The sequence below is a fragment of the Oncorhynchus mykiss genome, chromosome 12 (genome assembly GCF_013265735.2).
Source record: "Oncorhynchus mykiss isolate Arlee chromosome 12, USDA_OmykA_1.1, whole genome shotgun sequence".
Classification (NCBI taxonomy): domain Eukaryota; kingdom Metazoa; phylum Chordata; class Actinopteri; order Salmoniformes; family Salmonidae; genus Oncorhynchus; species Oncorhynchus mykiss.
Window position 1 is genome coordinate 99660079 of NC_048576.1, and position 25356 is coordinate 99685434.

Consider the following 25356-nt stretch of genomic DNA (forward strand, 5'->3'; position numbering starts at 1 on the left):
TTTAATCCAGAGAGAATAGCAAAAGTATCTAGATCCTCTATGAGGCCATGGAGAGACTCTAATTGAGGTTTGAAAAGAAATCATGAATCATCAGCGTACAATGACACCTTAGTTTTTAAGCCATGGATTTCTAATCCCTTAAGATTATTGTTTGATTGGTTGGATCTCATTTTAACAGCTACATTTTGATGGCAATAATAAATAGATATGCCGATAGTGGACAACCTTGTTTTACTCCTCTAGAGAGTTTAAAACTTTCTGAGATGTAGCCATTATTTATTATTTTACACCTAGGGTTACTATACATAACTTTAACCCTATGGCAACGTTAAACTATTTTAGTCAAGATGTGATGAGCCAGAGCAACCAATCAACTTCAATGCAGGTGCTCAACCCACCACCCTCACTGTTCTCCCTCCACAAGTAACCACATCTTCTTCTCCTGTACATATACCCCTGTGACTGTGCATATACCCCTGTGACTGTACATATACCCCTGTGCCCATCTTAGTGCAACATGATCCCATCCAAGGCCTCAGCTGGATACCTAAAATATAAGAAATGTAAGCAAGATGCTATGGTATGTGTCTGTGTTTGAGTTTTTTTTAACGTTTTTTATTTATTTCACCTTTATTTAACCAGGTAGGCTAGTTGAGAACACCTTTATTTAACCAGCTAGGCCAGTTGAGAACACCTTTATTTAACCAGGTAGGCTAGTTGAGAACACCTTTATTTAACCAGGTAGACTAGTTGAGAACACCTTTATTTAACCAGCTAGGCCAGTTGAGAACACCTTTATTTAACCAGGTAGGCTAGTTGAGAACACCTTTATTTAACCAGGTAGGCTAGTTGAGAACACCTTTATTTAACCAGGTAGGCTAGTTGAGAACACCTTTATTTAACCAGCTAGGCTAGTTGAGAACACCTTTATTTAACCAGGTAGGCTAGTTGAGAACACCTTTATTTAACCAGGTAGGCTAGTTGAGAACACCTTTATTTAACCAGGTAGGCTAGTTGAGAACACCTTTATTTAACCCGGTAGGCTAGTTGAGAACACCTTTATTTAACCAGGTAGGCCAGTTGAGAACAAGTTCTCATTTACAACTGCGACCTGGCCAAGATAAAGCAAAGCAGTGCTATAAAAACAACAACACAGAGTTACACATGGAATAAAGAAAAGTACAGTCAATAACACAATAGGAATATATATATATATATATATGCGTTGTGTGCAAATGTAGTAAGATTAGGGAGGTAAGGCAATAAATAGGCCATACAGGCGAAATAATTCAAATTTAGCATGAATACTGGAGTGATAGATGTGCAGATGATGATGTGCAAATAGAGATACTGTGGTGTGAAAGAGCAAATAGATAAATAACAATATGGGGATGAGGTAGTTGGGTGTGCTATTTACAGATTGGCTATGTGCAGGTACAATGCTCTGACAGCTGATGCGTAAAGTTAGAGAGGGAGATATAAGTCTCCAGTTTCAGTGATTTTTGCAATTCGTTTCAGTCATTGGCAGCAGAGAACTGGAAGGAAAAGTGGCCAAAGGAAGTGTTGGCTTTGGGGATGACCAGTGAAATATACCTGCTGGAGAGCGTGCTCAGGGTGGATGTTTCTATGGTGACCAGTGAGCTGAGATAAGGCTGGCTTTACCTAGCAAAGACTTATAGATGACCTGGACCTGGTTTGGCGATGAGTATGAAGCGGGGGCCAGCCAACGAGAGCATGCAGGTCGCAAAGGTGGGTAGAATATGGGGCTTTGGTGACAAAACGGATGGCACTGTGAAAGACTACATCCAGATTTCTGAGTAAAGTGTTGGAGGCTATTTTGTAAATGATGCCGAAGCCAAGGATCAGTAGGATGGTCAGTTTTACGAGGGTATGTTTGGCAGCATGAGTGAAGGAGGCTTTGTTGCGAAATAGGAAGCCGATTCTAGATTTAGTTTTGGATTGGAGATGCTTAATGGGCTAGGGGGCAGTATTCATAGTTTTGGATGACTGATGTGCCATAAAGCAAACTGCCTGTAACTCAGAAGATAGGATATATAATATAGATAGTTGCTGCAGGGGGTGCTGAGATGTTGGCTAGGGTTGGGGTAGCCCGGTGGTCAGCTGTAGAAAAATGCTTATTGAAATTCTTGATTATCGTAGATTCATCGGTGGTGACAGTGTTTCCTAGCCTCAGTGCAGTGGGCAGATGAGAGGAGGTGCTCTTATTCTCCATAGATTTTACAGTGTCCCAAAACTTTTTGGAATTAGTGCTACAGGATGAAAATTTCTGTTTGAAAAAGCTAGCCTTAGCTTTCCTAACTGCCTGTGTATATTGGTTCCTAACTTCCCTGAAAAGTTGCATATCACGGGGGCTATTCGATGCAAATGCAGAACGCCACATGATGTTTTTGTGCTGGTCAAGGGCAGTCAAGTCTGGGGTGAACCAAGGGCAATATCTGTTCTTATTTCTACATTTTTTGAATGGGGCATGCTTATTTAAGATATTATTTGATTTTATTAGGATCTATTTTAGTCCCCATTTGGACTAATCTTCCAAGAGTCCTTAAACATTAAAATACCATTTATAATACAAACACATTTTCACATAAAATACACTATTACAAACATATATAATATACTAACATAATGACCCAATAAATACTCAATCTAAAAAATATTGATTCTTCATCTACTATAGTCCAACAACATTTCTATGTATTGTAATTAAATCGTTTTAAAATAATGTTAACATTTGTATATTGAAAGGTTTCTGGTTTGCTCAGTTGATTTATTCCATTTCTTTATTTCTTTACTAAACCGAGATTACATAGTCCATGAGCTTGAAGGCAATTGAAGGCAGTTTTAACAGTGAAAACTGGTTGGTATTTTCCCTATTGTAAGTAAGTTAATGGAGTTAGCCTAGGTTGCTAATGGTTTACATGAACGAGAAGGAATTAACATGGCGTCCAAACTTTCTGTACTTTCCCCCTCACGTTTTGGATCTAATTTGTTTTATGTTCTATGAACACAGGCTCAGTTTACTTTAGGTAATATACAGTGGGGCAAAAAAGTATTTAGTCAGCCACCAATTGTGCAAGTTCTCCCACTTAAAAAGATGAGAGGCCTGTAATTTTCATCATAGGTACACTTCAACTATGACAGACAAAATGAGAAAAAAAATATCCAGAAAATCACATTGTAGGATTTTTAATGAATTTATTTGCAAATTATGGTGGAAAATAAGTATTTGGTCACCTACAAACAAGCAAGATTTCTGGCTCTCACAGACCTGTAACTTCTTCTTTAAGAGGCTCCTCTGTCAGCAGTACCAACATTGGCCCAAATAGTCAATCTCAAGGCCACTAGGTCACGTTAAGTAACCGCCACTTCCAGGTAGGTACTGTTAAGGTGTATGACACCACCCTGTCATAATGTATCTCTATCTTTTCCAGGGAACATCCCTTACCAACCCCACTGACATCAACAATTAGACAGGTATCCTTTATTTTCTGTCTGCCATTAACATGATTGCAGGTTGCAAGATCAAATCCCTAAGCTGAAAAGGTACAAATCTGCCATTCTGACCTTGAACAAGGCAGTTAACCCATTGAAAATAAGAATTCGTTTTTAACTGACTTGCCTAGTAAAATGTATATTTTTTAAATTGGGCGAACACTAAACATGTTTGCTTATTTATTTCTGGCCACTCTTCCGTAAAGCCCAGCTCTGTGGAGTGTACAGCTTAAAGTGGTCCTATGGACAGATACTCCAATCTCTGCTGTGGAGCTTTGCAGCTCCTTCAGGGGTTATGTTTGGTCTCTTAGTTGCCTCTCTGATTAATGCTCTCCTTGCCTGGTCTGTAAGTTTTGGTGGGCGGCCCTCTCTTGGCAGGCTTGTTGTGGTGCCATATTCTTTCAATTTTTTAATAATGGATTTAATAGTGCTCTGTGGGATGTTCAAAGTTTGGGATATTTTTTTATAACCCAACCCTGATCTGTACTTCTCCACAACTTTGTCCCTGACCTGTTTGGAGAGCTCCTTGGTCTTCATGGTGCCGCTTGCTTTGGTGGTGGCCCTTGCTTAGTGGTGATGCAGACTCTAGGGCCTTTCAGAACTGGTGTATATATACTGAGATCATGTAACAAATCATGTGACACTTAGATTGCACACAGGTGGACTTTATTTAACTAATTCTGTGACTTCTTTAGGGGCTTCTTAGCAAAATGTGTGAATACCTATGCATGCACCACTTTTCCGTTTTATTAATACTTTTTTTAAACAAGTCATTTTAGTAATTTCACTTCACCAATTTGGACTATTTTGTGTATGTCGATTACAAGAAATCCAAATAAAAATCAATTTAAATTACAGGTTGGAATGCAACAAAATAGGAAAAACGCCAAAGGGGACGAAGGCACTGTATATATTCAACCACAAGGGTGTACTAATGAGCTATGGGGGGGGGGGGGGGGGGCATTGAAATTATATTATGTTTACCCTGATGCCTGTTTATTCATAAAAAGCAGAAGATGGTAAATAACATTAATTGGTTAGCCTAATCAAATTAATAGGAATACATTTAGCCTAATTGGTAACAAATATGACGTGGGGGAAAGTCAGGATCCTAGTCAGGCTTTTGTTTGTCAATTACAGATTAAATATAGGTCTTCATATGTATCAAATATGTAGGCAAATGTGGGCTAAATCAATGACAAACAGCTTAAATGTTCAGGCTTCATCATTATCTGTGATTAAAACATGCTGGTGTGTTTTCGGTTCCGTTTAGTCCCAAGGATATGCGTAAGAACGCAACTACACTGAAATGAATAGCCTGACTCAATGGGATTCTCCTGAATAATACATGTTTTTATCTGTTAATATGTTTGGTCTATGTATAGACCCATAACGATTCTAACATTTTGGTATTTTGCATTAGACATAGCTCTTCATTGCAGAGCATTTAATAAACCAACCACATTTTCCTGTGATGTTTAGACGGCGCAAGACCTCCAATAGGCTAGTAGACTGCAGAAATAATCGTGTAGTTTTATCATTGTTATAGCCTAGATCGCTTCATAAAATCTGGACTGTTGCTTTTCCTATGGCTAAGCAAACAAGTGGTAGCATATGCTTTTTGCACGTCTCTATAACAAGGCCTATATCCTCACATACCCACTCAATTCGAACCCTGCTTTTAACCATAAGGCATCCACAGAAATGTATAGACAAACGATGGCATCGTGACAGTGATTATGTCTGTTAATCCGGTAAACTGGGAAGTGGAGGGAAAAGTGATTTTCAGGTCAGAGAAAGATGCCAGAGATTCGAAGTTGGATGACTGTTCAAAACAAAGCAAAAATCCCAGTCTGAGCTCATTTTTTTTCAGAGTTCCCAGTACAACTGTATGTTTATTCAACTGAAATGTGTCTTCCACATGTAACCCAACCCCTTTGAGTCAGAGAGGTGCAGGGAGCTGCCTTAATCGAAATCCAAGTATCCATCGCCCGGGGAACAATGGGTTAACTGCCTTGCTCGGGCAAAACATTTTTTTATCTTGTCAGTTTGGGATTCCATCTAGCAATCTTGGTAGCCACTAGGCTACCAAGAAGCCCTTGTGTTTGTATTGATGCAAGAAATAGGCATATATATACAGTACTGTTGGCTGCGATATCAACTAGCCTAATACTTTTTGTATCGAGGTGGGGAATTTAACAGACACTTAAACTAACACGTAAGGCATAACACATGTAGATGTTTTTAAAGGCGTTCATAACAAACTTACACGCAAACTGACACGTGACATGTCAGTGACACATTACGCGACGTGAACACCACGTGAACTCTACGTCTACATGACGTGTACGTGTCACGTGACGTGAACACGTTGGCAGTTTGACACCATATAAATAAACTTGTCTCCATTGACAGTCCATGTTAATTCATGGCTTTAATTCATGCCGTTAATTCATGGCACTATTTTTATGGCACTAAGAAGACGTTAGGTGACATGGTGAGAGGTATCAGTAGCGTCACAAGGCTTAATTCTGTTATGAATCACCCCCCCCCCCCCCCCCCCCCCCCCCCCCATAGCTGCTGGTAGAGTAGCTAGCTAACAGGTCGTTCGTCTGTCCCTTGTCTCAAGGATGATGTCGAATCGGGTGAACAACAAAATGTAACAAGGATAGGGAGTGAAAAGGATCTGGCAACACATACTGTCCCTGGCCATTAAGCAAAAAAGCTAATTGAACATTAAACGTTGGCGTCTCAACACTGTAGCGAATGCCATTGTTATTCCCCAAGATCACCTCAGCCCACTCTGCACATGACTGGACAATATCCTTGGCGCCACACCGTACAGGGACGCGGGCAGTTCTGTACAGGGACGCGGACAGTTCTGTACAGGGACGCGGACAGTTCTGTACAGGGACGCGGGCAGTTCTGTACAGGGACGCGGACAGTTCTGTACAGGGACGCGGGCAGTTCTGTACAGGGACGCGGACAGTTCTGTACAGGGACGCGGGCAGTTCTGTACAGGGACGCGGGCAGTTCTGTACAGGGACGCGGACAGTTCTGTACAGGGACGCGGACAGTTCTGTACAGGGACGCGGGCAGTTCTGTACAGGGACGCGGGCAGTTCTGTACAGGGACGCGGGCAGTTCTGTACAGGGACGCGGACAGTTCTGTACAGGGACGCGGGCAGTTCTGTACAGGGACGCGGACAGTTCTGTACAGGGACGCGGGCAGTTCTGTACAGGGACGCGGGCAGTTCTGTACAGGGACGCGGACAGTTCTGTACAGGGACGCGGGCAGTTCTGTACAGGGACGCGGGCAGTTCTGTACAGGGACGCGGGCAGTTCTGTACAGGGACGCGGACAGTTCTGTACAGGGACGCGGGCAGTTCTGTACAGGGACGCGGGCAGTTCTGTACAGGGACGCGGACAGTTCTGTACAGGGACGCGGACAGTTCTGTACAGGGACGCGGGCAGTTCTGTACAGGGACGCGGGCAGTTCTGTACAGGGACGCGGACAGTTCTGTACAGGGACGCGGGCAGTTCTGTACAGGGACGCGGACAGTTCTGTACAGGGACGCGGGCAGTTCTGTACAGGGACGCGGGCAGTTCTGTACAGGGACGCGGGCAGTTCTGTACAGGGACGCGGACAGTTCTGTACAGGGACGCGGGCAGTTCTGTACAGGGACGCGGGCAGTTCTGTACAGGGACGCGGGCAGTTCTGTACAGGGACGCAGGCAGTTCCATAATGTGGACATGAGCAGTGCCATACAAACTGAACACTGTCTTTACAGTGGGTTACATTAGCAATATATATATTTTTTCAATTATGTAAAACAAACATTAATATTTTTGTATAACATTTTTTTGAGATCTGGGCCCATATCCACAAAGCGTCTCAGAGTAGAAAATTGGTGCTGAGAATAAAGACATTTTACTCAACTAATATAAGATATGCATGAAGTCTGTGGTCCCACCTAGTCGGCAGATATGTAGGACAGTTCGTGAGCTGTCCTAAGTAGTTAAGTGTTAACAGCAGGTGTCTTGATAATACTATAGAATAATGCAGTGAGTCAGTGGTTCCTGCACCACATGTAATTGGATGACAACAGCATGTAAGTTGTTCTTCTACCTTATAATAATGATACATCTGCAAAGCATTTAAGCTTCATTTTGGCAGATTAACTGATACTTATTTCAAAAGGTTTTCGCCCAGTGGCAAATGAGTTGGAGCTGTGGCAGGCATTGGACCTGTGGCCGAAAGATGTCCGGTTTTTATCCCGGGCCAGGAAAAAACAGGCGGATTTATCGGAACACTGGAGGGCTGCTGTGTTCACATCCTCAAAACAATCCCCTTTTGTTGGGCCATTGAACAAGGCCCTTAACCCCACAACATGCCCTCCATTCAGGGGAGCTGCACTGAGGTTGAACCTGTGGTCGTCTCAACTGTATGTGTGAGGTCTGCTGTTTGGGGGTTGAGAATTGCTGTTGTTTGCTGTAATTAATGAACAAGGTTGTACTGTACTGTATTGTATTGTACTGTATTGTATTGTACTGTACTGTATTGTATTGTACTGTACTGTATTGTATTGTACTGTATTGTATTGTACTGTACTGTATTGTATTGTACTGTATTGTATTGTACTGTACTGTATTGTACTGTATTATACTGTACTGTATTGTATTGTACTGTACTGTACAATATTGTACTGTACTGTACTGTACTGTACTGTATTGTATTGTACTGTATTGTACTGTACTGTATTGTACTGTACTGTATTGTACTATACTGTATTGTACTGTACTGTATTGTACTGTATTGTATTGTACAGTACTGTACTGTACTGTACTGTATTGTACTGTACTGTATTGTACTGTACTGTATTGTATTGTACTGTACTGTATTGTACTGTACTGTATTGTACTGTATTGTATTGTATTGTACTGTACTGTAGTGTACTGTATTGTATTGTATTGTACTGTACTGTATTGTATTGTATTGTACTGTACTGTATTGTACTGTATTGTATTGTACTGTACTGTATTGTACTCTACTGTACTGTATTGTATTGTATTGTACTGTATTGTACTGTATTGTACTGTATTGTATTGTATTGTACTGTATTGTATTGTACTGTATTGTACTGTATTGTACTCTACTGTATTGTATTGTATTGTACTGTACTGTATTGTACTGTATTGTATTGTACTGTACTGTATTGTACTGTATTGTATTGTACTGTATTGTATTGTATTGTATTGTACTGTACTGTACTGTAAAGAAGTCATCCAGAGTTGACGTGGGCCATCGTTCAAACAAAGAGATGCCTCCCTGGACAAGTGTGTTTACATATAATGAAGAGTCATTACATTTAGGATAGATAGTACTCTGACATCTATAGTGTTTACAGTAATGACTATTACCAAACCATTCCATTGTGGATAGATAGTACTGTGACATCTATAGCGTTTACAGTAATGACATCTATAGTGTTTACAGTAATGACTATTACCAAACCATTCCATTGTGGATAGATAGTACTGTGACATCTATAGCGTTTACAGTAATGACATCTATAGTGTTTACAGTAATGACTATTACCCCCCCCCCCATTACATTGTGGATAGATAGTACTCTGACATCTATAGCGTTTACAGTAATGACATCTATAGTGTTTACAGTAATGACTATTACCCCCCCATTACATTGTGGATAGATAGTACTCTGACATCTATAGTGTTTACAGTAATGACATCTATAATGTTTACAGTAATGACATCTATAATGTTTACAGTAATGACTATTACCCATCATGAGCTATTTTAATCCCGCCCCTCTGCTCCTCTCAGCCCAGTCCACCTGTCTCTGTAGAACATCCTCTTGATTTCCACCTGACATATATTATTCAACTGTGTTGTGAGTCGTACATGGATTTGAACCTTTCTAGTCTCATGGTATCCACAGACTGTCAGTTAAAGATACATATTTTTCATGAGAGTATTATTCTATTGTTGATTGACTAATTATGACTGACTGTGACTTTTCAAATCCCCCAGCGCTGTTATTTCTAAGGATAATTATAAATAAATATTGATGGTTTTCAACAATTCATACTTTCCTATAAATTATATTCATAGCGAATGATATTACTATTTTATAGTAGTATCCATAATTCATAAATGGCACCATGTAGGGTTCTATACAGAATCATTTTGTTTCAGTGAAGAAGGACCTTGGTTCTTGGTTTTTCTTGGTTTCTCAAATGACTGCCTCGCCTGGTTCACCAACTACTTCTCAGATAGAGTTCAGTATGTCAAATCGGAGGGGCTGTTGTCCGGTCCTATGGCAGTCTCTATGGGGGTGCCACAGGGTTCAATTCCGGGACGACTCTTTTCTCTGTATACATCAATGATGTCTCTCTTGCTGCTGGTGATTTTCGGCCCTTCTTTGGATACTGTGTTAACTAACCTCCAGACGAGATTCAGTGCCATACAACTCTCCTTCCGTGGCCTCCAACTGCTCTTAAATGCAAGTAAAACTAAATGCATGCTATTCAACCGATCGCTGCCCGCACCTGCCCGCCCGATTAGCATCACTACTCTGAACGGTTCTGACTTAGAATATGTGGACAACTACAAATACCTAGGTGTCTGGTTAGACTGTAAACCCTCCTTCCAGACTTACATTAAACATCTCCAATCCAAATTAAATCTAGAATCAGCTTCCTATTTCGCAACAAAGCATCCTTCACTCATGCTGCCAAACAGACCCTCGTAAAACTGACCATCCTACCGATCCTTGACTTCGACGATGTCATTTACAAAATAGCCTCCAATACTCTACTCAACAAATTGGATGCAGTCTATCACAGTGCCATCCATTTTGTCACCAAAGCCCCATATACTACCCACCACTGCGACCTGTATGCTGTAGTTGGCTGGCCCTCGCTTCATATTCATTGCCAAACCTACTGGCTCCAGGTCATCTATAAGTCTTTGCTAGGTAAAGCCCCGCCTTATCTCAGCTCACTGATCACCATAGCAGCACCCACCCGTAGCAAGCGCTCCAGCAGGTATATTTCACTGGTCATCCTCAAAGCCTATTCCTGCCTTTCCTTCCAGTTCTCTGCTGCCAATGACTGGAACGAATTGTAAAAATCACTGAAGCTGGAGACTCATATCTTCTTCACTAACTTTAAGCATCAGCTGTCAGAGCAGCTTACAGATCATTGCACCTGTACATAGCCCATCTGTAAATAGCCCATCCAACTACCTCATCCCCATATTGTTATTTTTTTTGCACCCCAGTATCTCCACTTGCACATCATCTTCTACACATCTATCACTCCAGTGTTAATGCTACATTGTAATTATTTCTGCACTATGGCCTATTTATTCCCTTACCTCCCTAATCTTACTACATTTGCACACACTGTATATATACATTTCTACTGTGTTATTGACTGTATGTTTGTTTATTCCATGTGTAACTGTTGTTTTTTGTATCACACTGCTTTGCTTTTATCTTGGCCAGGTCGCAGTTGTAAATGAGAACTTGTTCTCAACTGGCCGACCTGGTTAAATAATGGTGAATTTAAAATACATATAAAAAACTCTAGAGTTCCGATCAAAGAACCCTATAAAAGGGATTCTATATAGAACTTTTAGTGGTTCTGGATATTAAGCAAGATAGAACCCTTTTTGGTTTAAACAGGAGTGAAGAGTGTGTTGATAAAACGGTTTATATTGTCAGAATTCAGCTTGTAACAACGATCAGAACTAGTAAAAACAATAAGGTTATGCATGCCAACATGTTAGGCAATAATTAACAGTAGGCAAAATGATTGTGTCATGTAAAAATTCTATAGTATGTGTGTGTGCGTGTGTGTGTGTGCTGGTGAGACAACCACATATCACAGTCAAATTTACAGGATACATACATTTCATTCCAGCTACGTATATAGCATTTCACAAAACAGATATTAAAATATAAAAATCTATTAATTAAAATCTTAGAACAATATTTTAGACACATGAAGTTACCCATAAGCAATAATTTCTGATTAAAAAAAACGAATATAACTTTGATATAACGTTTTAGAAATAAACGTTATAAATTCTTAAACAACAATGTCATCTCACCTCATAGCTTTGGTGTCATGTTCCCCAGAGAGACTCATTTTAGAGGCAGGGGCCCCCTCCTCTCTCTCCCAATAGAGACTCATTTTAGAGAACTGTCGTCTAAACAGAGATCCAACATGTTGGTTGTGGTTAACACAGTGAAAACTAATTATGGAATGTCAATTGTTCTATTGTATCATTATCTCTTAGAAATAAAACATTTACTAACAGACATCCAAACAGTCAGGTTATTTAATGCATCACATGAACATGTAGTGGTGACTGATATGTTTCTCCTCTTCTCCATGTAGAGAAACTATTGATAATAACAATACAATAATAATAATAATAATAAATTCTCACTTTGTCTTTTAATCATTTCACTCATTCTAGTGTGCTGCTTTGTTCAACAGTTGTTAATTTAATTCATAATAGCAATGTTAATAAAAGTATTTGTGGTTTAATACCAAATTACACAGGAAGCAGGAGATCTTGTAATTTTAAAAACAACAAATGTTCTGATATTCTGTCAGATGATTTAGAACTATGACACATTAACATTTTTACAAATGGTAAAATAACCAGATATACCAATCCTATAATACGATATACGAACAATATGTTTTTAAATTTGACTTGCCTACGCCCAGTTAGCGCCATTTAGTATGATTGAACTGTCACGTAGCTGTCCCAGGTGAAATGGACTGTTAGATCTGAGTGTTTAACTGTCATTCTCTATACTAAAATAATACCATACATTTAATGTCTCTACACACTTTACAATAATCCCTGGGAAGAGTCTTACCTTGTAGCCTGAATTCACAACCAGAACATGTCAAGTCATTGAGATATTATCCATTGTGCTGAGAGAGAACCTTCCTGATGACAAGTGGCTCTGTATCTATGTTCTATGTTCAGTTGATCTTTGGATGCAATAATATCTGGTCAAAGTCTAGTGACACAACGTCATACTATATCATAAACATAACAATAGTTTCACCTTTGGCCAGTAGAGGCCATGGTATATTATAACATGAAGAATCATTATGATGATCCAGGTTCATACTATTACATGTAGAATCATTATGATGGATCCAGGTTCATACTATAACATTATGATGATCCAGGTTCATACAATAACATGTAGAATCATTATGATGATCCAGGTTCATACTATAACATGTAGAATCATTATGATGATCCAGGTTCATACTATAACATGTAGAATCATTATGATGATCCAGGTTCATACAATAACATGTAGAATCATTATGATGGATCCAGTGTCAACATATCTCAAACTTTGAAGTATACAGTGGGGTCCCAAATTATTGACACTCTTGACACCCTCAAACCAACTATTAGTGTCCTGATTCAGATCTGTTTAAACCAACTCTTAGTTTCCTGATTCAGATCTGTTTAAACCAACTCTTAGTGTCCTGATTCAGATCTGTTCAAACCAACTCTTAGTTTCCTGATTCAGATCTGTTCAAATCAACTCTTAGTATCCTGATTCAGATCTGTTTTAACCAACTCTTAGTTTCCTGATTCAGATCTGTTCAAATCAACTCTTAGTTTCCTGATTCAGATCTGTTCAAACCAACTCTTAGTGTCCTGATTCAGATCTGTTTAAACCAACTTTTAGTTTCCTGATTTAGATCTGTTCAAACCAACTCTTAGTGTCCTGATTCAGATCTGTTCAAACCAACTCTTAGTTTCCTGATTCAGATCTGTTCAAATCAACTCTTAGTTTCCTGATTCAGATCTGTTCAAACCAAACTTAGTTTCCTGATTCAGATCTGTTCAAACCAACTCTTCTGACTGTCATTGTCATGCCATGTATATCTAAAGGAGTTGGCTAAATCACACACAGATCTGGGAGCAGACTAATGTGGGTTGCCAGTTAGAATGTTTGTCTCTGGTTTCTGGTTTGTGGTCAGCAGTGATGGCTGGTGGCATGGAGTTCAGGCTCATAATAATGTCTGTAATAAAATGAATAGAATGGTATCAAACACATACAGTACCTACAATTCACTTCACTTCATTCCAGACCTTATTATGAGCCGTTCATTCTCACCTTACCATTCTCCTCTGGTGGTCAGTGGGCACAGCATGGTTGGGGTCAATAGTGTCTATTGTCTTCAGTTGTAGGAGGCTTCCACTCCCAAGACCAAGTGATGTCATCGGCAGGCGACCACCAGATACAGTTGTCCCATGGTCCAGGCTTTGGGCTGCCAGGCCAGGCAATATATCTCAGGATATTTTAGCATAACTGTTGTCACACAAGTGGCTCTAACAATATTTGTATGAGTTGATTTAGAACAGCCTGCCTGAGGTGATTGGTGAGATGGAAATAGGACTCCTCCCACCCGTGACTGTATCAACCCCAGTAGGGAGGCGCTCCTCTAGGAAGTTGTCAGTCTTGTTCCTGGACACATCATTAGAAATTAGAAAAAAAATTGTCTGTTTCCATACACTCAGCTCTTCTTCTAGTACTAGTGATAACCGCAGCTCTGACTCAGCCCCTTCACAACAAACAACAAAAACAACAACAAAATATTATTTATAAAATGTGATGTATTAATGTTTTTTGAACACTAGTTGTTTAACGATATATTGGTTGTGAACATAACTAATGCTGAGTGACAGTAATTGTTGTTTTATATGTTTTATAATGTGTTTATAGTTTATTATGTGTTTAAAGTGAGGAATACAACATCCTTTCTTTAAAACATTTATTTGTATACTATGTCGTGAGCCTCCTCTACTTCCTGGAATCCAACGTAGCTTGGGGTCAGCGTTGGGGTCCGGGTATTTATACTGAATTGCTGCGACCACACAAGCTAGGAGTACCTGGCGTTGGCGTCAACCGAGACGTTCTCCCCTCAGCATCCACTCCAAAGTCATCCTGTAGGAAACCAGTCTGTATTGTTTAGATGAGAGAGAAAACAACTACATGTCAATGTGATATTCAACAATTCAAAAGAAACAATAGGCCTTTACAACATAAACTATAACATTAGTATCAGGGATCATGAGGCCTTTACAACATAAAATATAACATTAGTCTCAGGGATCATGAGGCCTTTACAACATAAAATATAACATTAGTCTCAGGGATCATGAGGCCTTTACAACATAAACTATAACATTAGTATCAGGGATCATGAGGCTTTTATAACATAAAATATAACATTAGTCTCAGGGATCATGAGGCTTTTATAACAAACTATAACATTAGTCTCAGGGATCATGAGGCCTTTACAACAAACTATAACATTAGTATCAGGGATCATGAGGCTTTTATAACATAAACTATAACATTAGTCTCAGGGATCATGAGGCTTTTATAACAAACTATAACATTAGTCTCAGGGATCATGAGGCCTTTACAACATAAAATATAACATTAGTCTCAGGGATCATGAGGCCTTTACAACATAAAATATAACATTAGTCTCAGGGATCATGAGGCTTTTACAACATAAACTATAACATTAGTCTCAGGGATCATGAGGCCTTTACAACAAACTATAACATTAGTATCAGGGATCATGAGGCTTTTATAACATAAACTATAACATTAGTCTCAGGGATCATGAGGCTTTTATAACAAACTATAACATTAGTATCAGGGATCATGAGGCTTTTACAACATAAAATATAACATTAGTCTCAGGGATCATGAGGCCTTTACAACAAACTATAACATTAGTCTCAGGGATCATGAGGCTTTTATAACATAAAATATAACATTAGTCTCAGGGATCATGAGGCTTTTATAACAAACTATAACATTAGTCTCAGGGATCATGAGGCCTTTACAACAAACTATTAACATTAGTCTCATGGAACATGAGGCTTTTATAACAAACTATAACATTAGTATCAGGGATCATGAGGCTTTTATAACATAAACTATAACATTAGTATCAGGGATCATGAGGCCTTTACAACATAAAATATAACATTAGTCTCAGGGATCATGAGGCTTTTACAACATAAAATATAACATTAGTCTCAGGGATCATGAGGCTTTTATAACATAAACTATAACATTAGTCTCAGGGATCATGAGGCTTTTATAACATAAAATATAACATTAGTCTCAGGGATCATGAGGCTTTTATAACATAAAATATAACATTAGTCTCAGGGATCATGAGGCCTTTACAACATAAAATATAACATTAGTCTCAGGGATCATGAGGCTTTTATAACATAAACTATAACATTAGTCTCAGGGATCATGAGGCTTTTATAACAAACTATAACATTAGTCTCAGGGATCATGAGGCCTTTACAACATAAAATATAACATTAGTCTCAGGGATCATGAGGCCTTTACAACATAAAATATAACATTAGTCTCAGGGATCATGAGGCTTTTACAACATAAACTATAACATTAGTATCAGGGATCATGAGGCTTTTATAACAAACTATAACATTAGTCTCAGGGATCATGAGGCCTTTACAACAAACTATAACATTAGTATCAGGGATCATGAGGCTTTTACAACATAAAATATAACATTAGTCTCAGGGATCATGAGGCCTTTACAACATAAAATATAACATTAGTCTCAGGGATCATGAGGCTTTTACAACATAAAATATAACATTAGTCTCAGGGATCATGAGGCCTTTACAACAAACTATAACATTAGTATCAGGGATCATGAGGCTTTTATAACATAAACTATAACATTAGTCTCAGGGATCATGAGGCTTTTATAACAAACTATAACATTAGTATCAGGGATCATGAGGCTTTTACAACATAAAATATAACATTAGTCTCAGGGATCATGAGGCCTTTACAACAAACTATAACATTAGTATCAGGGATCATGAGGCCTTTACAACATAAAATATAACATTAGTCTCAGGGATCATGAGGCCTTTACAACATAAACTATAACATTAGTATCAGGGATCATGAGGCCTTTACAACATAAACTATAACATTAGTATCAGGGATCATGAGGCTTTTATAACATAAAATATAACATTAGTCTCAGGGATCATGAGGCCTTTACAACATAAAATATAACATTAGTATCAGGGATCATGAGGCCTTTATAAATCCTGTTTGGGCTAGGGGGCAGCATTTTAACATTTAGATGAAAAGCGTGGCCAGAGTAAACTGCCTGCTACTCAGGCCCGGAGGCAAATATATGCATAGTATTAGTAGATTTGGATAGAAAACACTCTGAAGTTTCTAAAACTGTTTGAATGATGTCTGTGAGTATAACAGAAATCATATGGCAGGTGAAAACCTGAGAAAAATCCAACAAGGAAGTGGTTTGTAGTTTTTCAACTCATTACCTATCCAATATACAGTATATGTGGGGTCATATTGCACTTCCAAAGGCTTCCACTAGATGTCAAGAGTCTTTAGAACCTTGTGTGAGGCTTCTACTATGAAGGAGGGGGAATAAGAGCTGAATGAGCAAGGTGTCTGGCAGAGTGTCATGAGCTGGTCACGCACGTTCACGTGAGAGTTAGCTTGCGTTCCATTGCATTTCTACAGACAAAGGAATTCTCCGGTTGGAACATTATTGAAGATTTATGTTAAAAACATCCTAAAGATTGATTCTATACATCGATTGACATGTTTCTACGACCTGTAATATAACTTTTTGGACTTTTCGCCAGAACTTTCGGCTGGACTTGCCCGCGCCTCGTGAGTTTGGATTTGTTTACCAAATGCACTAACAACAGGAGGTATTTGGACATAAATTATGAACTTTATCGAACAAAACAACAATTTATTGTGGAACTGGGATTCCTGGGAGTGTATTCTGATGAAGATCATCAAAGGTAAGTGAATATTTATAATGCTATTTCTGACATACTGACTCCACAACATGGCGGGTATCTGCATGGCTTGTTTTGGTGGCTGAGCGCCGTACTCTGATTATTGCATGGTTTGCTTTTTCCATAATGCTTTTTTGAAATCTGACACAGCGGTTCTATTAAGAGAAATGAGCTTTTTTTGGAACATTTCTGGGATCTTTTATTTCAGCTTATGAAACATGGGAACAACACTTTACATGTTGCGTTTAAATCGTTTCCACCTCCAGAAATGAGCCCAATAAGATATTGGTAAAACTGATGTTAAAAGGACTTTGCAATCCATCTGTGCTGATCTACATTGACATAGATCTGTTGTTGTACTTTATGCTGGTCTACATTGACATAGATCTGTTGTTGTACTTTATGCTGATCTACATTGACATAGATCTGTTCTTGTACTTTATGCTGGTCTACATTGACATAGATCTGTTGTTGTACTTTATGCTAGTCATCTCTCTTACATACATTCCTTGTGAGAGAGAAAGAGAGAGAGAGAGAGAGAGAGAGGGACCGAGAGAGAGAGAGAGGGACAGGGAGAGAGAGAGAGAAGTTGAGAGAGAGAGAGAAGTTGAGAGAGAGAGAGGTTGAGAGAGAGGGAGAGAGAGGTTGAGAGAGAGGGAGAGAGAGGTTGAGAGAGAGAGAGAGAGGTTGAGAGAGAGAGAGAGAGAGGAGAGAGAGAGAGGAGAGAGCGAGAGAGAGAGAGAGAGAAAGAGAGAACAGGCAGAACCTGATATGTAAATTAGTTGAGCAAACAAAAGTATCTTTCGATGACCGAGTGATCAGTCCAGACTCTGCTTCTGTTGAGAAAAATTAAAGGTAAGACGATTGTAACGGGTATTCATATAGTTGATGATATTGTTATGTGTATTCATATAGTTGATGATATTGTTATGTGTATTCATATAGTTGATGATATTGTTATGTGTATTTATATAGTTGATGGTATTGTAATGGGTATTCATATAGTTGATGGTATTGTTATGTGTATTCATATAGTTGATGATATTGTTATGTGTATTCATATAGTTGATGATATTGTTATGTGTATTCATATAGTTGATGGTATTGTTATGTGTATTCATATAGTTGATGGTATTGTTATGTGTATTCATATAGTTGATGGTATTGTTATGTGTATTCATATAGTTGATGATATTGTTATGTGTATTCATATAGTTGATGATATTGTTATGTGTATTCATATAGTTGATGGTATTGTTATGTGTATTCATATAGTTGATGGTATTGTTATGTGTATTCATATAGTTTATATTTTTGGTAGACAGAGTGTTATAATAGTCCTACTCTCCTTAAAATGTATTAAATGTAAATTAGATGGGGGAGAAGGATTCGTTCCGTGCCCATCTGTGTTCTCCAGGGTGATCTCCTAATGTATCATAGGCCTATCTTCTTGTCTTCTCAAAACAGGCTTAAAACACAACAAACAACAAACAATCATTTTCTCTTTTTAATCTACTGTTAACTGTTTTCACTCAGGAAGGTATTTTGTGTGAAAGAGAGACAATTAAATATTGTGGAAAGACTAACAGCAACTTACACTTCCTCAAAACCGGTTGTGTGTATTCATTGGAGCTCACCATAGCAAAACGTTTGGCAACTTAAACCGTTTAGATCACCTAATACGGCGTTTGGAGCAAATCGTTTCTGCTTTGTTGCACAACTTGTGGCTGCGGTGTAAACTAATGAATACGACCCAGGTAGTGGTGGCCTATGACTCGGTTATTGATGCCTGGTTGATGCTGAAACCTGAACGTAACCTGAGAGGTGTACTATGATGCAAGCTAGATATACTGGTTTTCTAAAGTTAGCTAGCTTCAGTTAGCTTCACATTCCAGCTCAAACCCTCATCCATAGGAATGTAGAGAGCGCTAGTCATCAGGAAGGTGCTCTCAGCAGAACAGAAAATATACAATGACTTGACAGTTTAATCATACAAAATGGCGCTAACTGGACGTGAGCATGTCAAATTCAATCAGTGGAGGCTGCTGAGGGGAGGACTTTCCACCTATTCCGCTCCAGCCATTAACACAAGCCCGTCCTCCCCAATTAAGGTGCCACCAACCTCCTGTGAATTCAATATATACAATATTCATTCATCATAATTCTACATTTGATAAATGTACATAGTTCTACTATAGTGTAGTGATCTATACAACTTCCAACGTGCGTTTACTGTGAACACTGAGGCTGTGCCCGCCTCAGTTACAGTTTTAAAAGTGACCAAGAAGGCTATTTGATCACAACGTAGGCCTACCAGAGTGGCCTACCATCACAAACAATATAAAAAAAGGCATCCAATAACATTTAACATGGCAGTAGCAGCCAATGTGTGGTGTTCAATGTCGGCCGACATTCCATGAGAAAAACACATGCAGAGCTTCACATGAACCTGTTTATCTACTTGTCCTTCACACAAGGAGGTGACTGAAAATGTTGTTGTGTTTGATGCAAGAAGCCACTTCCCTAAATAAAACGCATCATTATTCCCACACCATTATTACAGCGAATCAGACACATTATGCTTCCCTCTGCCCATTGGCTGCTTAGTTTTTTCAAGCCTGTTTCAAAATACGACACTGCCAAGCGTGTTCAAAGCTGTCTTCCAAACAACGGCATTCCAGGTGAAGCTGGTTGAGAGAATACCAAGCGTGTGCAAAGCTGTCTTCCAAACAACGGCATTCCAGGTGAAGCTGGTTGAGAGAATGCCAAGCGTGTGCAAAGCTGTCTTCCAAACAACGGCTTTTCGGGCATTATCACTTAAATACAGTACAGTCGGTAAACAGTTGATTTACATAAATATATCTAAGAGAGATAACAAAAAAGAGTGCAAATGCAGTGTAGTGCAATTCTCTAGTGTCCAGTTCAGAGATGACTTGATGTTCTGTGCAGCATAGACTGCATAGTCCTTTAGACTCTATGGGCCAGATGTCTGGTTGGAGAAGGCCACAGCATAGTCCTTTAGTCTCTATGGGCCAAATGGCTGGTTGGAGAGGGCCACAGCACAGTCCTTTAGTCTCTATGGGCCAGATGGCTGGTTGGAGAGGGTCACAGCACAGTCCTTTAGTCTCTATGGGCCAGATGGCTGGTTGGAGAGGGCCACAGCACAGTCCTTTAGTCTCTATGGGCCAAATGGCTGGTTGGAGAAGGCCACAGCATAGTCCTTTAGTCTCTATGGGCCAAATGGCTGGTTGGAGAGGGCCACAGCACAGTCCTTTAGTCTCTATGGGCCAAATGGCTGGTTGGAGAGGGCCACAGCACAGTCCTTTAGTCTCTATGGGCCAGATGGCTGGTTGGAGAGGGCCACAGCATAGTCCTTTAGTCTCTATGGGCCAGATGGCTGGTTGGAGAGGGCCACAGCATAGTCCTTTAGTCTCTATGGGCCAGATGGCTGGTTGGAGAGGGCCACAGCATAGTCCTTTAGTCTCTATGGGCCAGATGGCTGGTTGGAGAGGGTCACAGCACAGTCCTTTAGTCTCTATGGGCCAGATGGCTGGTTGGAGAGGGCCACAGCACAGTCCTTTAGTCTCTATGGGCCAAATGGCTGGTTGGAGAAGGCCACAGCATAGTCCTTTAGTCTCTATGGGCCAAATGGCTGGTTGGAGAGGGCCACAGCACAGTCCTTTAGTCTCTATGGGCCAAATGGCTGGTTGGAGAGGGCCACAGCACAGTCCTTTAGTCTCTATGGGCCAGATGGCTGGTTGGAGAGGGCCACAGCATAGTCCTTTAGTCTCTATGGGCCAGATGGCTGGTTGGAGAGGGCCACAGCATAGTCCTTTAGTCTCTATGGGCCAGATGGCTGGTTGGAGAGGGCCACAGCATAGTCCTTTAGTCTCTATGGGCCAGATGGCTGGTTGGAGAGGGCCACAGCACAGTCCTTTAGTCTCTATGAGCCAGATGGCTGGTTGGAGAGGGCCACAGCACAGTCCTTTAGTCTCTATAGGCCAGATGGCTGGTTGGAGAGGGCCACAGCATAGTCCTTTAGTCTCTATGGGCCAGATGGCTGGTTGGAGAGGGCCACAGCACAGTCCTTTAGTCTCTATGGGCCAGATGGCTGGTTGGAGAGGGCCACAGCACAATTCTTTAGTCTCTATAGGCCAGATGGCTGGTTGGAGAGGGCCACAGCATAGTCCTTTAGTCTCTATGGGCCAAATGGCTGGTTGGAGAAGGCCACAGCATAGTCCTTTAGTCTCTATGGGCCAAATGGCTGGTTGGAGAGGGCCACAGCACAGTCCTTTAGTCTATATGAGCCAGATGGCTGGTTGGAGAGGGCCACAGCACAGTCCTTTAGTCTCTATGGGCCAGATGGCTGGTTGGAGAAGGCCACAGCATAGTCCTTTAGTCTCTATGAGCCAGATGGCTGGTTGGAGAGGGCCACAGCATAGTCCTTTAGTCTCTATGGGCCAGATGGCTGGTTGGAGAGGGCCACAGCATAGTCCTTTAGTCTCTATGGGCCAGATGGCTTGTTGGAGAGGGCCACAGCATAGTCCTTTAGACTCTATGGGCCAGATGGCTGGTTGGAGAGGGACACAGCATAGTCCTTTAGTCTCTATGGGCCAAATGGCTGGTTGGAGAAGGCCACAGCATAGTCCTTTAGTCTCTATGGGCCAGATGGCTGGTTGGAGAGGGCCACAGCATAGTCCTTTAGTCTCTATGGGCCAGATGGCTGGTTGGAGAAGGCCACAGCATAGTCCTTTAGTCTCTATGGGCCAGATGGCTGGTTGGAGAAGGCCACAGCATAGTCCTTTAGTCTCTATGAGCCAGATGGCTGGTTGGAGAGGGCCACAGCATAGTCCTTTAGTCTCTATGGGCCAGATGGCTGGTTGGAGAGGGCCACAGCATAGTCCTTTAGTCTCTATGGGCCAGATGGCTGGTTGGAGAGGGCCAAAGCACAGTCCTTTAGTCTCTATGGGCCAGATGGCTGGTTGGAGAGGGCCACAGCATAGTCCTTTAGTCTCTATGGGCCAGATGGCTGGTTAGAGAGGGCCACAGCATAGTCCTTTAGTCTCTATGGGCCAAATGGCTGGTTGGAGAAGGCCACAGCATAGTCCTTTAGTCTCTATGGGCCAAATGACTGGTTGGAGAGGGACACAGCATAGTCCTTTAGTCTCTATGGGCCAAATGGCTGGTTGGAGAAGGCCACAGCATAGTCCTTTAGTCTCTATGGGCCAGATGGCTGGTTGGAGAGGGCCACAGCATAGTCCTTTAGTCTCTATGGGCCAGATGGCTGGTTGGAGAAGGCCACAGCATAGTCCTTTAGTCTCTATGGGCCAGATGGCTGGTTGGAGAAGGCCACAGCATAGTCCTTTAGTCTCTATGAGCCAGATGGCTGGTTGGAGAGGGCCACAGCATAGTCCTTTAGTCTCTATGGGCCAGATGGCTGGTTGGAGAGGGCCACAGCATAGTCCTTTAGTCTCTATGGGCCAGATGGCTGGTTGGAGAGGGCCAAAGCACAGTCCTTTAGTCTCTATGGGCCAGATGGCTGGTTGGAGAGGGCCACAGCATAGTCCTTTAGTCTCTATGGGCCAGATGGCTGGTTGGAGAGGGCCACAGCATAGTCCTTTAGTCTCTATGGGCCAAATGGCTGGTTGGAGAAGGCCACAGCATAGTCATTTAGTCTCTATGGGCCAAATGACTGGTTGGAGAAGGCCACAGCATAGTCCTTTAGTCTCTATGGGCCAAATGGCTGGTTGGAGAAGGCCACAGCATAGTCCTTTAGTCTCTATGGGCCAAATGGCTGGTTGGAGAGGGCCACAGCACAGTCCTTTAGTCTCTATGGGCCAGATGGCTGGTTGGAGAAGGCCACATCATAGTCCTTTAGTCTCTATGGGCCAGATGGCTGGTTGGAGAAGGCCACAGCATAGTCCTTTAGTCTCTATGGGCCAAATGGCTGGTTGGAGAGGGCCACAGCACAGTCCTTTAGTCTCTATGGGCCAAATGGCTGGTTGGAGAAGGCCACAGCATAGTCCTTTAGTCTCTATGGGCCAGATGGCTGGTTGGAGAGGGCCACAGCATAGTCCTTTAGTCTCTATGGGCCAGATGGCTGGTTGGAGAAGGCCACAGCATAGTCCTTTAGTCTCTATGAGCCAGATGGCTGGTTGGAGAGGGCCACAGCATAGTCCTTTAGTCTCTATGGGCCAGATGGCTGGTTGGAGAGGGCCACAGCATAGTCCTTTAGTCTCTATGGGCCAGATGGCTGGTTGGAGAGGGCCAAAGCACAGTCTTTTAGTCTCTATGGGCCAGATGGCTGGTTGGAGAGGGCCACAGCATAGTCCTTTAGTCTCTATGGGCCAGATGGCTGGTTAGAGAGGGCCACAGCATAGTCCTTTAGTCTCTATGGGCCAAATGGCTGGTTGGAGAAGGCCACAGCATAGTCCTTTAGTCTCTATGGGCCAAATGACTGGTTGGAGAAGGCCACAGCATAGTCCTTTAGTCTCTATGGGCCAAATGGCTGGTTGGAGAAGGCCACAGCATAGTCCTTTAGTCTCTATGGGCCAAATGGCTGGTTGGAGAGGGCCACAGCACAGTCCTTTAGTCTCTATGGGCCAGATGGCTGGTTGGAGAAGGCCACATCATAGTCCTTTAGTCTCTATGGGCCAGATGGCTGGTTGGAGAAGGCCACAGCATAGTCCTTTAGTCTCTATGGGCCAAATGGCTGGTTGGAGAGGGCCACAGCACAGTCCTTTAGTCTCTATGGGCCAAATGGCTGGTTGGAGAAGGCCACAGCATAGTCCTTTAGTCTCTATGGGCCAGATGGCTGGTTGGAGAGGGCCACAGCATAGTCATTTAGTCTCTATGGGCCAGATGGCTGGTTGGAGAGGGCCACAGCACAGTCCTTTAGTCTCTATGAGCCAGATGGCTGGTTGGAGAGGGCCACAGCATAGTCCTTTAGTCTCTATGGGCCAGATCGCTGGTTGGAGAAGGCCACATCATAGTCCTTTAGTCTCTATGGGCCAGATGGCTGGTTGGAGAAGGCCACAGCATAGTCCTTTAGTCTCTATGGGCCAAATGGCTGGTTGGAGAGGGCCACAGCACAGTCCTTTAGTCTCTATGGGCCAAATGGCTGGTTGGAGAAGGCCACAGCATAGTCCTTTAGTCTCTATGGGCCAGATGGCTGGTTGGAGAGGGCCACAGCATAGTCCTTTAGTCTCTATGGGCCAGATGGCTGGTTGGAGAGGGCCACAGCACAGTCCTTTAGTCTCTATGAGCCATATGGCTGGTTGGAGAGGGCCACAGCATAGTCCTTTAGTCTCTATGGGCCAGATCGCTAGTTGGAGAGGGCCACAGCACAGTCCTTTAGTCTCTATGAGCCAGATGGCTGGTTAGAGAGGGCCACAGCATAGTCCTTTAGTCTCTATGGGCCAAATGGCTGGTTGGAGAAGGCCACAGCATAGTCCTTTAGTCTCTATGGGCCAAATGACTGGTTGGAGAGGGACACAGCATAGTCCTTTAGTCTCTATGGGCCAAATGGCTGGTTGGAGAAGGCCACAGCATAGTCCTTTAGTCTCTATGGGCCAGATGGCTGGTTGGAGAGGGCCACAGCATAGTCCTTTAGTCTCTATGGGCCAGATGGCTGGTTGGAGAAGGCCACAGCATAGTCCTTTAGTCTCTATGGGCCAGATGGCTGGTTGGAGAAGGCCACAGCATAGTCCTTTAGTCTCTATGAGCCAGATGGCTGGTTGGAGAGGGCCACAGCATAGTCCTTTAGTCTCTATGGGCCAGATGGCTGGTTGGAGAGGGCCACAGCATAGTCCTTTAGTCTCTATGGGCCAGATGGCTGGTTGGAGAGGGCCAAAGCACAGTCCTTTAGTCTCTATGGGCCAGATGGCTGGTTGGAGAGGGCCAC

At 41.8% G+C, this 25356-nt stretch overlaps 1 protein-coding gene across 1 annotated transcript in view; it reads right to left on the minus strand.

The window, feature by feature from the left end:
• Positions 1-12560, minus strand: part of LOC110485298 (NLR family CARD domain-containing protein 3-like) — a 33000-nt gene extending 20440 nt beyond the window's left edge. The window contains exons 1-2 of the mRNA XM_036939642.1: positions 12436-12560; positions 11652-11750 (exon numbers count right to left, since the gene is read on the minus strand). Coding sequence (XP_036795537.1) covers positions 11652-11734 — 83 coding nt within the window. The 5' untranslated portion in view covers positions 11735-11750; positions 12436-12560. The remainder of the gene's footprint in view (positions 1-11651; positions 11751-12435) is intronic.
• Positions 12561-25356: the final 12796 nt, after the last annotated feature.